General features: G+C 42.8%; 1 protein-coding gene across 1 annotated transcript; it reads right to left on the bottom strand.

Annotated features, from left to right (window-relative positions):
• Nucleotides 1-1,504: 1,504 nt before the first annotated feature.
• On the bottom strand, nt 1,505-8,502 carry LOC122461249 (serine protease inhibitor Kazal-type 6-like). Its single transcript, XM_043520180.1, has 4 exons — nt 8,448-8,502; nt 7,526-7,548; nt 4,910-5,028; nt 1,505-1,568 (listed from the first exon to the last, which is right to left on the bottom strand). Exons 1-4 carry the CDS (start codon nt 8,500-8,502, stop codon nt 1,505-1,507), a joined length of 261 nt encoding a protein of 86 aa, XP_043376115.1.
• Between the last annotated feature and the right edge of the window lie 6,155 nt (nt 8,503-14,657).

Here is a 14,657-nt window from a genome sequence, read left to right as displayed (position 1 = left end):
CCAGGGACTGCAGATTCTGGAAGCATGGTAGAAAGTGACCCAGGGAGGGTATGCAAATGGTATCTCCCACCTGAGTGAGGTCAGTGTGTTTCAGTGGGATTCACCACTAACCCAGCAGCGGACCACTCTGCCACTGTTAGGGCCCTGGATCGGGGCCTGGTGGAGTTGGATGGACCCAGGCCCCCTTACCCAGGCTGTCGAGCTCCCATCATGGTGGCCCCTGGATAATGGCCACTAGGCCGCAGTGCCCTGTGTCCATGGGCAGTTATATGGACTCTGGCCACTGGGCTGCATGGCCTTGAATGCAAGGGCTACTGTAACTGACTCTGGCTGATAAACCACACTGCCCTGCATCTGTGGGCAGTTATATGGACTCAGGCCGCGAAGCTGCGCTGCCCTGAATGCAAGGACCACTGTAATTGATTCTGGCCATTAGGCTGCACTGCCCTGACTGGAAGGGCAGGCATATTGTCTGCAGCCTCTGAGCTGTGCAGCTTTCAGCTTAAAGACGGTGGGGTAGACTGTAACCGTGGTGAAAAGAAAAGGAGTACTTGTGGCACCTTAGAGACTAACAAATTTATTAGAGCATAAGCTTTCGTGAGCTACAGCTCACTTCATCGGATGCATCCGATGAAGTGAGCTGTAGCTCACGAAAGCTTATGCTCTAATAAATTTGTTAGTCTCTAAGGTGCCACAAGTACTCCTTTTCTTTTTGCGAATACAGACTAACACGGCTGCTACTCTGAAACCTGTAACCGTGGTGGTATCACAACCCCACCACGACCCAAAGGAGGACAGGGTATGCATACCCTGTGACACGCTTCCCCACTTCCCTTCCCCTTCATCAGGTACAAGTTGGCACTGAGAGAATCTGGCCCTATATGTGTAAAAACAACTCCATGGAGTTTCATGGGTCTAAGACTGGTGAGTTGGTGTGGAGAATGAGGCCCTTTAGAGCTTTTTTAGTTCTCCCACTATCTCCTCTAACCTTTTGAAAATATTAAAAGGCTTTTCTCTTCAGTAGGGCCAACTACACAACTCAAATGCAGAGTTTCCAGGCCAGCCCACTTTGGAGATGTTATGAATCAAATGAAAGTTAGGAACATTTTCAAAAAGGAAATGGACAGGTAAGTTTTCAAAATACCATAACTTTGATTCATCTTTTTTATTTTAACCAAAATTATAAGGAAAATGTCACCCCAGGATTTGCTATACATGCAATATTTCAAGATCAGATTCCTGTTTTGAGAAGGGACAGTAAAAATCAAGCTTATAGTGGGAATCTAGCCTCAACCTAATGCTGCTTCGTAGCGAGTAGGAAGGGTTTCATGGGAGGCCACAAACTCCCCTTTAAAGAAAAATAAAGAACTTTATGGAATTTACGTTACTGAACAAAGAAACAGAGATAGTGATGCCATCTGCAACCGCTATATAGAAGAACTAATAAAGAATGTGTTTCTACATAGGAACTTTCTTATGGAAACTCAAAACAAGAAATCCACTTTTATGCCTTCTTTTTCTCATGACATGGTACAGGGTGTTTTAAGCCAAGTTTTCCACATGCTGCCCTAAAAGAGAGACACACAGACAAAGAGATAAGATTAGACACAAAGATTTCAGTGACATAGTCTTAGAAGGAAAACCTCTCACATTTCCACTAACTTATGCAAATAACAGTAGTTATTCACATGGGATAGATCAGATTCTGTCCTCAGGTGTGCATACTGGCATTAAGGGGAGTTGTGAATGCATACCAACTGGAAGAAGTTATATTCGTTCAAAAATGCACTCTTTCCCCAACACTACCACTTTCCCAAAGCAAACACACACCATGTTGGAGATAATCACGTCAGCATGGCTAAGCCATGGACTGTCTTTGTGTTTATTGTACAGCTCCAAGCATAGTGTGGTAGCTAAGCTAATAATAATAACTTTTATTTACAATTTGCACTTTTAGAGAGCAACACTAGAGCACCCTCACTGCTTAATATTGATCCTCTGTAAGAAAGCATTACCATAGCTGAATAGCCCCAGGCACTACAGCCAGCACTAGCAATACTTCACTGTTTGGGTGGGACTATTTTTGTAGGATTTGGTGAAGTGGTGCCTTATAAGGGCTCAGTTTTAAGCATGATGGCTGCCTCCAGTGTTACTTTCTAAAATGCAAATTGTAAGTAAAACTTCCTTTGGAACTATTAAAGAGATGCCATTTGCTTTCCTTGCGATATTGGACTCTGTTTTAAGAAAGCAGATGCAGATTTCAAAGTATAGACATTTAGTCTGTTGAGTGATAATAAGTATTGAACTATGAAAACCCCTTGGAGCTGCAATAATGGGCTGGAAATGTCATGAGAAGTGGCCATCTTCAGTTCCCATAGGAGCCGAACAAAATCAGTCTCTGTCAGGCTTCTTCAAAATTTTTGCTTTCAAGTAGACCAGGAAGGGCAGAAATCGTAAAAACAAAAAATGATTGTGAATGAAAAACAAACTTTCTCATTACGCTGATTGAAAGTTTTCATGGGAAAAACATTTCCCAGTGAGAACAACTTTTTGTTCTTTTTTATAGAAAGTCATCTCTATACACTTGTCGATATTCACTGAAAACCCCAAATTTTTCAGTGAAAATAGATTTTTTTTCTGTGAAAATGTTCCAAAAGTCATGTAAAAAAATTTCAGTGGAAAATTTCCTATCAGCTATTACTCTAACCTTCAAAAAGTTTGATTCAGTTTTTGTGGAGGTTTGGAACATTGCTTATTGTCTGGTGAAGAATCGCAGAAAGAGCTGATATCGTCTACCACTGAATAAGGAATAGAATTTATGAGAATAGAAAAACATTTTTACACCTGAAATTACTCTGCCCTGTCAACTTCACTGTAGAGCTTCTGCTTAGAACCTCTTCCAGTCCCCCATCTGGCTTCCTTCTTCTTTTTTAAAGAAACAGTGCTGACATCCTCCGTTGAGAGTTGGCCAAAACCTTTCTGCCAACACACATTTTCAATAGAAGGGTCTTCAATTTTTTTAACAATCCCCTCCCCCCATCCAAAAAAAATCAAAATAAATTCTTGACAAAAATTGTTTTCACCACAAACTTTTTCTGGGGAAAAAAAACATTTTTCAACCAGCTCTGTCTCAATTCATTCAGTTAGGTTTGCCCATTCCCAGTGCAAAGATATTTCCATCCTAAGCTAAGAAGAAGAAAATGTAAACATGTAAACAATGTAATATTTTCATATGAACCATTTTGTTCTATTACTTTAGTTCTTTTAAAGCCAGATGGCAACTGGTTACAGTATCTGGCATCCCACCAGAGCCGGATTTCCAGTTAGGCACAGTAAACATGTGCCTACGTGCCAGTGTTAGGTATGTGATTTTCTAGCCCAGCTGGGCTATTTTTAGCTGTCAATTGCCGAGTTATTTAGCAGTTGCGAGTTGTGGTATTTTGGGCTGTTTTGCTGCCCCACTGCTGCTGGCTGCACTGCTCGGGAGTTCTCGGGAGGGAGGGAGCCTGCCGGGTGCATCTTTTCCTCAAGCGAAAAGTCACAGCATCCTTCTTGGAGCCAGGTTAGGAGGCAGAGCAGGCCACACAGGACTGCTGGGGGCTCCAGGCAGGGCCATATGGGGAAGGGGGTGGGGGGTAGGGGTTCAGGTAGGGCCACATGGGGAAGCGGGGGGGGGGTACTGAAGATGTTGTGCCATGGGATGCAAAAAGTGTAAATTGGGTGCTAATAAAATGGCTTTTCAGTCAGATGACTGACAGCTGTAAATTTTAAGAACGCAGCCGGCCAGATTCTAACCAGTTTATACCATTGTAAGTTGAGAGGAGCTCTACTGAAGTCAACAGACAGTGTGGATTTATTCAATAAATTATGAATAATATGAATTATTACTCAGATAGTGCTATATGCACTGGCGTAACTAAGATCATAGAACCATAGACTTTAAGGTCAGAAGGGACCATTATGATAATCTAGTCTGACCTCCTGCACAACGCGGGCCACGGAATCTCACCCACCCACTCCTGTAACAAACCCCTAACTTATGTCTGAGCTATTGAAGTCCTCAAATTGTGGTTTAAAGACTTCAAGGTGCAGAGAATCCTCCAGCAAGTGACCTGTGCTTCACGCTGCAGAGGAAGGCGAAAAACACCCAGGGCCTCTGCCAATCTGCCCTGGGGGAAAATTCCTTCCTGACTGCAAATATGGCAATCAGCTAAACCCTGAGCATGTGGGCTCTGACCCATTGAACTTGAAGAGGGAAGGGGAAAACTCAGGATCATAGCAGGTTTTCCTTTATTATTCCTAAGCAAATAAGAATCTGTTTTGTTACTGTAACACCAATAGGCCCTGGTTGTCGGTGGGCAGGATTGAACCTGGAGCCTCTGTAGCTAAATGCATGAGCCTCTACTGGACTTTGTTTCCTTACATTCAGCAAGATCAACAAATTTATTAGAGCATAAGCTTTCGTGAGCTACAGCTCACTTCATAGCTCACGAAAGCTTATGCTCTAATAAATTTGTTAGTCTCTAAGGTGCCACAAGTACTCCTTTTCTTTTTGCGAATACAGACTAACACGGCTGCTACTCTGAATTCAGCAAGATCCTCACTCATTTAAATAGCATCTAATCCCTTTGAACTCCTCTTCTGATTATCCCATCCCCCTCATCGTTTGTAACATGAAGCTTTTGGAAGAGACCACAAGAATCAGACTTACAGCCACCTTGCAATGAATTTGAATCAATTTGGCTTTGTTACAGGACAGCTTTTCCATGTAAAAGCAATTGCAGAATAAACCAAAAAACCTGGAAGCAGATGAGTAAATTGAGAGGAAAACCCTTCTGGAAAAGGCAAATAGATTAGCTCTGAGAGTTATTTTTATTGCTCTGCACAAGTGGTTTATTTCAGAAGTCACCTCATGGCTCTGCCAAAGTAACAGTAGTTTCTATAAGTTCTGCCATCAGTGGCGCAGACAGGTTCCTGGACTGTGGGGCACAGGATAGGATCATTCTTTGGGTCATAATCACATTTTCTCTGCAAATATAACAATCTAACATTTTAATTCCCTTTACTGTCTTTTCTTCCTATGGTTCTATACTGACTTGCCAGTTCTCCTCTTTCCGCCTCTAACACTAATCTTACCAGGTCCTGTGGCCATATTATCAGTCTAACTTGGTTTGCTAGTTCTTTGAGACATGGGCTCTTGTCTTTAGCTTGATTGTACAATGCCAAGTACATTGACAGTGCTCAATAAATCATAGTAATGTCACGGGAGAGGGGGTTAAATCCAACATCAGAAGTGAGGCCCATTTCCCCAATCACCACCAGCAGAACTAGGCCTGTGAACAGAGGAATGACTCATGAACCCAGTCCATGCTGAGGGTGTATTTGGAGGAGTAAGGTAGTGTTATTTTTGTGAAGAAGTTCAGGTTCCCAAAGATGCATTTAACTGGGTTTCAAAGGGTTAAATACCGAGTCTCTTCCCACATCTCTCAAACTGGCAGCTCTCTGTTGGACCAGCAACTGAGGTGGCAAAATTGAAGGGATTTTTCAGTTACAAAGGTTAAAAATCTGAAAGAGCATAAAGGCAGGAGAAGCCCAATTCATCCTTTTCTTCTAGTGCACCAGCTGCAGACCGCTCCTGTAACTGGGGATGGAGAGTTAGTTCAACCAGAATACAAACCAGGCCAGATCTCAATCTAATCCTTTATCGAGACTGACCCAATCCTTTAGTAAGGCTTGTAGTGCTTCCAATTAGTGGCGGGCTCCTCTTAGCCCCATAATGTAGCTGGGAGTTAGTCTGGAAAGATCTATAGCAAAATTTCTGGATGCTGGGATCCTGTTGGTAAGGGAGTTGTAGGAAACATTATATGATTGCAGGGTTTTGTGGGTTTGGGGGATCAGGAGTTTAATGGGTAATTGGGAATGCAAAGAGGGACACTGAGGGTCTTTTGGGGGAATTGTGTCAAATGGACAATGGGGATGCAGTAGCCCCTCAAGGGAGCGAAGAAACTGCACATAAGCCTCTGGGAGTATGTAGGGGGTGACACAGTGAGAAGAGTGAGATTGGGCTATCAGGGAAGTTGCTGAGGAGGGGGAGAGCACTTCTGAATCAGAGGGACATCCTGAATTTCTGATGCTTATTGACAGTGTACCGAAGTGAGGAATACAAGAAATAATCTTGCCCATTGCTTCCTAAGTGGAGCTAGGAGACAAGTTTGCATCCCAGTTCTACCACTGGCCATCTATATGCCTGCAAATCACTTCCCCTGTCTGTGTGTTAAGGTCCTTTTCATTCAAAACCCCTACGCTGTAGGCCAGGGGGATATAAATGGTCCCCAATATGCCCCACCTCCACATATTAGGGTTAATGATGTTACCCTTTCTTTCCCTACATAGACCCTGGAAGGGAAAAGTCATTATTCTGGCTGTTCTGATTTATCTGTGTTAAGGAAAAGTTAGTATATGTGACTCCATTTTGGTTTGGGCCCACCATTGTCTAAAAGCAAGCACATCATGCACCAGGAAGAGTGTTCTTTAGATCCTGCATTCCTGTGAAAACCCTCCCCCTTGTTTCCAGCCTGTCTCGACTCCCGGTTTCTGTTCTTTGTCTGTTACTAACTCCCTGCCTCCTGGCCTTGTGATGTGGGCCTCCCATCCTGATAAGAAAGGTTACTGATGCTTGCTTTAGGACCATGTTGTGTAGTTGAAGTAATAGTTTAGCACGGGGAATGTACCTAGCAGGGATAGGTGGTAGATAAGGAAAGGGTTTGTCTATTGGCCAAGGTTTCCGATGCACAAGGGCAACATGCTTTGCTAAAAGGTATATAATCTTTGTATAACCTGTATTCAGGGTCCCCTTCTGACTAGCAGGGAGGCACCATGTTCGAGCGTAATAAACTTAACATTTTTGGGAATTCTGCAGTTGTGGACTTTGTTTGTGTGCCTCAGCCTAGACTCGAACTGTGCGTGACCTATCAGGTATAATTCACAACATCTGCTGCTGATGGAGATGTAGGAGAGAGAGGCTCTTATAGCTTTCTGTCTGATTTGTAACATGAACTGGCTGTACCATACTGGCAATAATTGGTTATTTGACTCAGTGAACAGAAGAAGTCATTCCCCAGTATCCAGAATCATCTGTAGTGGGAAAAGATTCATCCTAATAAGGTATATAGACAAACAATGGTTTGAAATTTCAAACTCTCTCCTTGATATTTTCCCCATCATTTCCCTTCCCGGTAGCTCTTTGATTCTCAAACAATCCAACCAGGTAGTATATCACATCGAATTATTCATGGAAAACCAATGGTCTGACCATGTACACCCAGTGTAACTGAATCCCAAGAATTTACTCTCTCTGTTTATTGGCACCAAGGTAGTCCCTTTTTGATGATCCCTGCAAGTTCCTTAGCTATTTTGGAGGCGGGCGAGATGATTCCAACACAGAGATCATGATCACATATTGCTTACAAGTGTCTCTTGAGACAAGGGAATATGAGGGTTCAATAACAATAAGAGCTGGACTCACTTTGCCATCGTGACTGGCAACATCTGAAATAAAATCACAGACATACCAGATAAAAATGAAGGAAAAAATTGGAAAGAAATTAAATGCAAAACATGCATCTCTCTGGAGCAAAACTGAATGCAGCTTCTAATGCAGCAAACACCAGGAAAAGCAAGTTCCCTGCACTAATGGGCCATGCATAGAACTGTATGTCTTGTTAATAAATAATGGTGGCATTTAACAGAGCCCATTTTTCTGTGTTTGGTGCACCATAAAATATTGCATTCCTAGCAAAATGCTCAGAAAACAATAACAGTTGCTAAATGTTGTGTAGATCTTGGCTACTTGGATCATTTATTGAATCTGAATATTTAAAATGGATGCTGTCACTGGTATAGTCTGTGACATCACAGCAAGTGGAGCAGGAATCCCAATGATGCTCCTTTTTCAGGAGCATGGGATCATCACAAGCTACTAATAAGGGGAATCTGCAGGATAGTAACAGTCACACTAAATCTATGTTATTGTCTGCTTTATGGGCATCTAACACCCACTGAGGTCAATGAGAGGCTTTCCATTGACTTTAGTGAGGCTTGGCTCTGGTCCATATATTTTAAAAAGGACATAAGGAGAAGATGGATATAGTCTATGCTAAAAGACTCATAAATGCAAGAGCTCACTGTGGTGCCCAGGACCCCATGTCCTGCTGAGGTTCCAAAACTTGGACATACTGTCAAACACCAGCAGCCTTCTCAACAAGGTGAAGGAGAAGCCTTAGTTTGAAGAACTAATATATCTGAATGAAGAACTCCAGAATGAAGTGCATGCCTACCACTCCTTCTCCTTGCTATTTGAGACCAGAACATGATTAATTAATCAAGCTGGCAGGTGGCAGAGAATTGGGCCACCCCTCTCACTACAGGGGTTAGTAAAAGTTACTCACCTGAGCAGCAGAAAACTGCCAGAGTAAGGAGCACAATGACACCAGCTATCTTCATGGTGGAAACAGTTGCTGTCCCTCTGGTTGAGTCTCTGCTTACTGGATTTCTCTTAATAAATTCCATGAGTTGAGCTCACGTACAGATATATATATATATATCTGCATGCAGAACTCCAGATTCTTCAGTTTGATTATGAAATCACCCTCATGGCTTGATACTGCTAATGGAAATCAGAAGATTTTTGAGGAGCAGTTCCCAACTTTCAGGAATGCTTCCTTATCAATATGATTTCCAGAAAAGGAGGATGAGCATAAGTTACATTCTTGATCTTTGCACCATGGAGCTTGTTAACAAGATTTATTGTACAATCAGTAATCATCACTTCAATCCCACCTGAATATATTCATGGAGGTACATTTCAAAAGGAGCAACTCTACAGTGAGGACGGCAATTTCTCAGCGTATTTACATCTTTATTGAGTTCCAGCATCATTTCCTTGCAGTGGGCGTTTACACTGGATTGAGTTATGTTCTGATGGATTTATTCAAAATAATTTCAGAATGAGAAAGTCATGGTTACCAAAGCAATTTGTTGGTATGACATTTATTTTCAAATAAAAATAGGATTTGGGTCAGCATTGGTATACGGATGAAGCACAAAGCAGCAATTCTCTTGTGTCAGTGAACGATGTATCCTACAAAAAAACATTGATACAACAGTTTGTGGTGTTTTAGGATTTTTCAGATCATGTCAGTGAATGGATGAGAGTGTGTTTGCGGTGCATGGGTGAACATGCTGAATAACAGATGAACAATGATTGTTTAACATCCCATAGGAATCTAATGGAGACTGGCGATCAACAAAGGCCCTTCAAGTACAGTCTAATGTCACATAATGTGTAATGAATTTTTTTCAGCTCTTCTACCCTCTAAAAAGACGAAATGGAAATGCAGGTGAAGAATGTGTTAGCAGGTAGCTGAGCCTATCATTGGGGACTGAATCCCTCTCACTCTTAGAAGTAGAAATGTGCAGACAAGGGGACATTACTTTCTCTAGGAAGCAGAAATACATCAAAAAGACATGGGAGGCTTGGTGTAAAATAAATATAATAAATCCCGAGAGCATAAAGCAATGAATGGGGAACACCTAGAGGAGCAAGGAGGAGAGGAAAGAGTACAAGGCAGGGAGCTGGAGGAGTTACTTAGCTTCTGCCTATCACAGCCCCCTGATTCCTTGCCTTAGCCCTGGTCTGGGCATAAATTAGAGCAGTCTTGGAGATGTTTCAACTTGAGGCAGCTGGCAACAGAGCTTAAGGGACCATCTGCCAGTTGAGCAAAGCTGGAGTGTAATGCATGTTGTCCTACCTCCTCCTTGCCCCTCCCAATCTCCCACTGTGAGGAGGGTGCCATAGTAGATCCAGACATGCCAGTCATCCCCACACTGGAGATTCCCTCACGCTGACAGAATCGACAGGAGAGGAGTTCGGGTCAGATTCCATCCCCTTTGTGTTGCAGCAATGGCATTCTGACATTGGCAAAGAGATCTGAAAGACATCAGCAATTCACATAGTCATCTTCTTGCCAGGATCCAACCCAGAGTGAATTTCTATGGCTGAATAATAAACTATTTGAACTGTGGCATGTAGAATGAAAATACCGACCTAACTTTAACTGCTGGTATTGCAGTAAAGGAAAGTATGCCTTTTTTCCAGAAACAGAGGGGTTAAAATTTATAGCACTGAGGCCTTTACTGAAATTCTTTGAAAATCCAGTAAAATTACTACCATCTCCCTAACCGGAGGGTGAGATACTGTAAATAAGGCATCTGCCCTGGGGAGAATTACAATGAAAAGTCCCTCCAAGTGCACCTCTAGGCCAATAACTCAATACTATTTTCCCTTTTTGACATTCCTCCTTAGTTATCTTGATCCGTTTACAACAAGTGACACTAGCTGGAGATATACTTAGGGAGAAACCTCCCCAATCACTAAACACTAAACTAATCTCTATAAAGATAGAAAAGAGTATCAGTCAGAACATAATGTCAACGAACCCAGTCAGGCACAGGAGAAAGACTCTGTAACAACCTGATAGCAAGAAGTAGGCTTACATTTGTGTGTGCATTTAGTGCTCATGAAAGACTGTCCTTTGGGCCATACCAGAGCAGGATCCCTCTCTATCTGCCTTAGCCTTGTCCTAGAGGCATGACCTCTAGGAGTAACAGAATAATGCAATTCCTGTGCCACAGATTGCAAACCAAGGTGTCCAATAGTTTTAGTTGTGCTGGCATGCTGGTAGTTTCTGTGACGAGGACACCTGCCCTCTAGGACGGGGTCTGAGACTCACCAAACTTATTTCACAATGGTCACAGAACAGCCAGCATATTTCTAAGAACTTTGGGTCACTACTGACCAATGCTGAATTTAATCTGGGAACTAGCATATGAAGAGTTCAGTGAGAGACCAGACACTAAAGGAATAAACTCAACTGTGACACAGAGAAGGGTTACACAGCACCTATAGGTAGAATGTAAAAATCCATGCTAAACTTAAAGAAATGACTTTGAAGAAATCCCCAAGCAGCACACCAAACAGATGCAGAAACTGGGGAACATGCAAATATTGGCAGGAAGGGATGTTCCTTAAGAATTCTCCTGAAGAGCTGAGCTGTATTGCAACACACATCCACAAACTCTATACTCAGGGCTGAGCTTGATTTTCAGAAGTGTTGAGCACCCAAAACTCATACTGACTTCAGCTGGAGCAGTGGATGCACAGCACTTCTGAAAAGTAGGGCAGTATAATGTGGCACTGTCCTTTCAACCAACTTAAAGAGTTCTAGTGACACTTCATGCCTTGGTAGAATCTTAAAAAGCAACTAGAGGCAATGGGAGCTAAATGTAGAGGCAAATTCAGAAGTGCATGCAATGGAGACCTTTAGTGTAGTTTCCATGCTGAGATGATTGGAAGAAGGAATACATTATACCTTCTTAGATGCACCTGTGTATTTGTCCCAATAATATTAAGCAGATTTGTTTCCATTTTAGGTTTCTAGACATTGTTTACACAGTCTGACATGATCCTGGCTCAGAATCCTCACTGTCCAATCATTTCCCTCTTCAATTAGTGCCATTCTGTTATATTTATGATATCAAATCCTCCTTTTCTGAATCTTCTTCATCCCCATTCTCCTCATCCCTTTGTTCTCTCCCTCCCTCCAACCAACCCTGATACATCCCTTCCCATACCTTTCCCTTCCTTTGAACTCCTTTTTTTCTTATTATTGAGCCCAATGCCAGATCCTTCTTTATGCCCTGAGATCACAATCAAGTTCTCAGATGATCTCCTCCATCCTGAACTTGAAGACTCCTTCTGTTCTACCAATTTTCCTTACCATACCTGTTCTCCTACCAGTCTCTCTTCCTTGCTCCCCAGTCCAATCTCCTTACCACTGAACAGCCACTGCTGACATTTCCAATGCGTGTTAGGACATCAGCAAATACAGCAATCTCTGCAAGGTCATTTGTTGTCTTCCAGCCTGGTATGCTAGAGTGAGAATTTCCCTGGGTCAGAGGACTCTACTGCATTTTAGATCATCTATGATATGTAAGAGTTGAACACAGCAGCACACCTGTGCCAAATCCAGAATGCAGGTCCCAAACTTTGTTTTTTGTGGAAAAGGTACAAATTCACAAAAGGTGCCAAATTAAAATTCCTAAATAATAAAGGTGTAATCCACATACCTCCTGGGTTTCGTGGCACTGAGGAGATTAATGAGTCTGCTACAACCTTAGCTAATGGCCATATGACTTTTAGCTCATGCAGTAAAGGCTCGTGCATTTAGCTCCAGAAGTCCCAGGTTCGATCCCGCCCACTGATGACCAGGATCTGTCAGTGTTACATAGGCAACAAATACAGACCAGGAAGACTGATTGCCATTACAAAGGCAATCCACAAGCATACAGCAGGAGATTGTTTGAAAAATTCTAGCTCTAATAGGTCCTGAATGGGAAAGTTAGATCCTGTAAGATACATTTAAAATTTCAGCAAATGGACAAGGGATAAGGGATTAGGAAGTGTGGGGGGAACTTTGTGATCACTGAGTAAGCTGATTATGTAAGAAGGGGAGTGTGGATAAGAGGGTTGATGCAGATAAGAGTAATTGAGTTCACAGTGGATGTTCAGTGAGTCTTTTAAGTACTTTATAAAAGGATCCAATTTATTCAGTGCTAGGGCAGAAGGTCAATCATCTTCCTACTTTATCCAAACCAGTCCCTCATCCCTACATTTAGATAGATCAACCAAGCCAAGAATCTTCCTTAAAACAGGTTTCAGAGTAGCAGCCGTGTTAGTCTGTATTCGCAAAAAGAAAAGGAGTACTTGTGGCACCTTAGAGACTAACAAATTTATTAGAGCATAAGCTTTCGTGAGCTACAGCTCACTTCATCGGATGCATTTGGTGGAAAAAACAGAGGAGAGATTTATATACACACACACAGAGAACATGAAACAATGGGTTTATCATACACACTGTAAGGAGAGTGATCACTTAAGATAAGCCATCACCAACAGCAGGGGGGGGAAGGAGGAAAACCTTTCATGGTGACAAGCAGGTAGGCTAATTCCAGCAGTTAACAAGAATATCAGAGGAACAGTGGGGGGTGGGGTGGGAGGGAGAAATACCATGGGGAAATAGTTTTACTTTGTGTAATGACTCATCCATTCCCAGTCTCTATTCAAGCCTAAGTTAATTGTATCCAGTTTGCAAATTAATTCCAATTCAGCAGTCTCTCGTTGGAGTCTGTTTTTGAAGCTTTTTTGTTGAAGTATAGCCACTCTTAGGTCTGTGATCGAGTGACCAGAGAGATTGAAGTGTTCTCCAACTGGTTTTTGAATGTTATAATTCTTGACGTCTGATTTGTGTCCATTCATTCTTTTACGTAGAGACTGTCCAGTTTGGCCAATGTACATGGCAGAGGGGCATTGCTGGCACATGATGGCATATATCACATTGGTAGATGCACAGGTGAACGAGCCTCTGATGGTGTGGCTGATGTGATTAGGCCCTATGATGGTATCCCCTGAATAGATATGTGGACAGAGTTGGCAACGGGCTTTGTTGCAAGGATAGGTTCCTGGGTTAGTGGTTCTGTTGTGTGGTGTGTGGTTGCTGGTGAGTATTTGCTTCAGATTGGGGGGCTGTCTGTAAGCAAGGACTGGTCTGTCTCCCAAGATCTGAGAGAGCGATGGCTCGTCCTTCAGGATAGGTTGTAGATCCTTGATGATGCGTTGGAGGGGTTTTAGTTGGGGGCTGAAGGTGATGGCTAGTGGCGTTCTGTTGTTTTCTTTGTTGGGCCTGTCCTGTAGTAGGTGACTTCTGGGTACTCTTCTGGCTCTGTCAATCTGTTTCTTCACTTCAGCAGGTGGGTACTGTAGTTGTAGGAATGCATGATAGAGATCTTGTAGGTGTTTGTCTCTGTCTGAGGGGTTGGAGCAAATGCGGTTATATCGTAGCGCTTGGCTGTAGACAATGGATCGAGTGGTATGATCTGGATGAAAGCTAGAGGCATGTAGGTAGGAATAGCGGTCAGTAGGTTTCCGATATAGGGTGGTGTTTATGTGACCATCACTTATTAGCACCGTAGTGTCCAGGAAGTGGATCTCTTGTGTGGACTGGTCCAGGCTGAGGTTGATGGTGGGATGGAAATTGTTGAAATCATGGTGGAATTCCTCAAGAGCTTCTTTTCCATGGGTCCAGATGATGAAGATGTCATCAATGTAGCGCAAGTAGAGTAGGGGCATTAGGGAACGAGAGCTGAGGAAGCGTTGTTCTAAGTCAGCCATAAAAATGTTGGCATACTGTGGGGCCATGCGGGTACCCATCGCAGTGCCGCTTCCCTGTTCCATCACCGGTGGCCCTGCATTGTCAGGCTGCTGACCTGTGTAATTAAAGTCTACACGGTCTTCATTCACTAATGACCAAAATCTCCAATATTCAGTGGCTGAAGTTGGGCTTACCCTGTATTTAAACACCTGAATCAGAGTGGGCTGATTTTCAAAAGTGCTGAGCACCTTCAACTTGCACTGACTTCAAGTGGAGTTGCAGGTGTTCAGCACCTCTGTAAATAGAAACTGATTTAGGAGTCTAACAAGCCCAGGTTTCAAAATGTTGGCCTACAGTTTGGAAGGCACTTTGAGGTTCCCAGCTTTTAAT

The sequence above is a fragment of the Dermochelys coriacea genome, chromosome 8, assembly GCF_009764565.3.
Source record: "Dermochelys coriacea isolate rDerCor1 chromosome 8, rDerCor1.pri.v4, whole genome shotgun sequence".
Lineage (NCBI taxonomy): Eukaryota > Metazoa > Chordata > Testudines > Dermochelyidae > Dermochelys > Dermochelys coriacea.
Note: the sequence above shows the minus strand (reverse complement) of the source record. Positions and strands in the feature narration are given on the sequence as shown.

Excerpts from the sequence above, each read along its gene's own strand:
- LOC122461249 (XM_043520180.1), bottom strand. The coding sequence starts at position 8,502 with ATGAAGATAGCTGGTGTCATTGTGCTCCTTACTCTGGCAGTTTTCTGC. Across the intron at positions 5,029-7,525 it reads TTGCCAGTCACGATGGCAAA|AGAAAATGTGATTATGACCC; the intron begins GTGAGTCCAGCT and ends TTATATTTGCAG. Across the intron at positions 1,569-4,909 it reads TACTTTGGCAGAGCCATGAG|GGCAGCATGTGGAAAACTTG; the intron begins GTGACTTCTGAA and ends TCTCTCTTTTAG.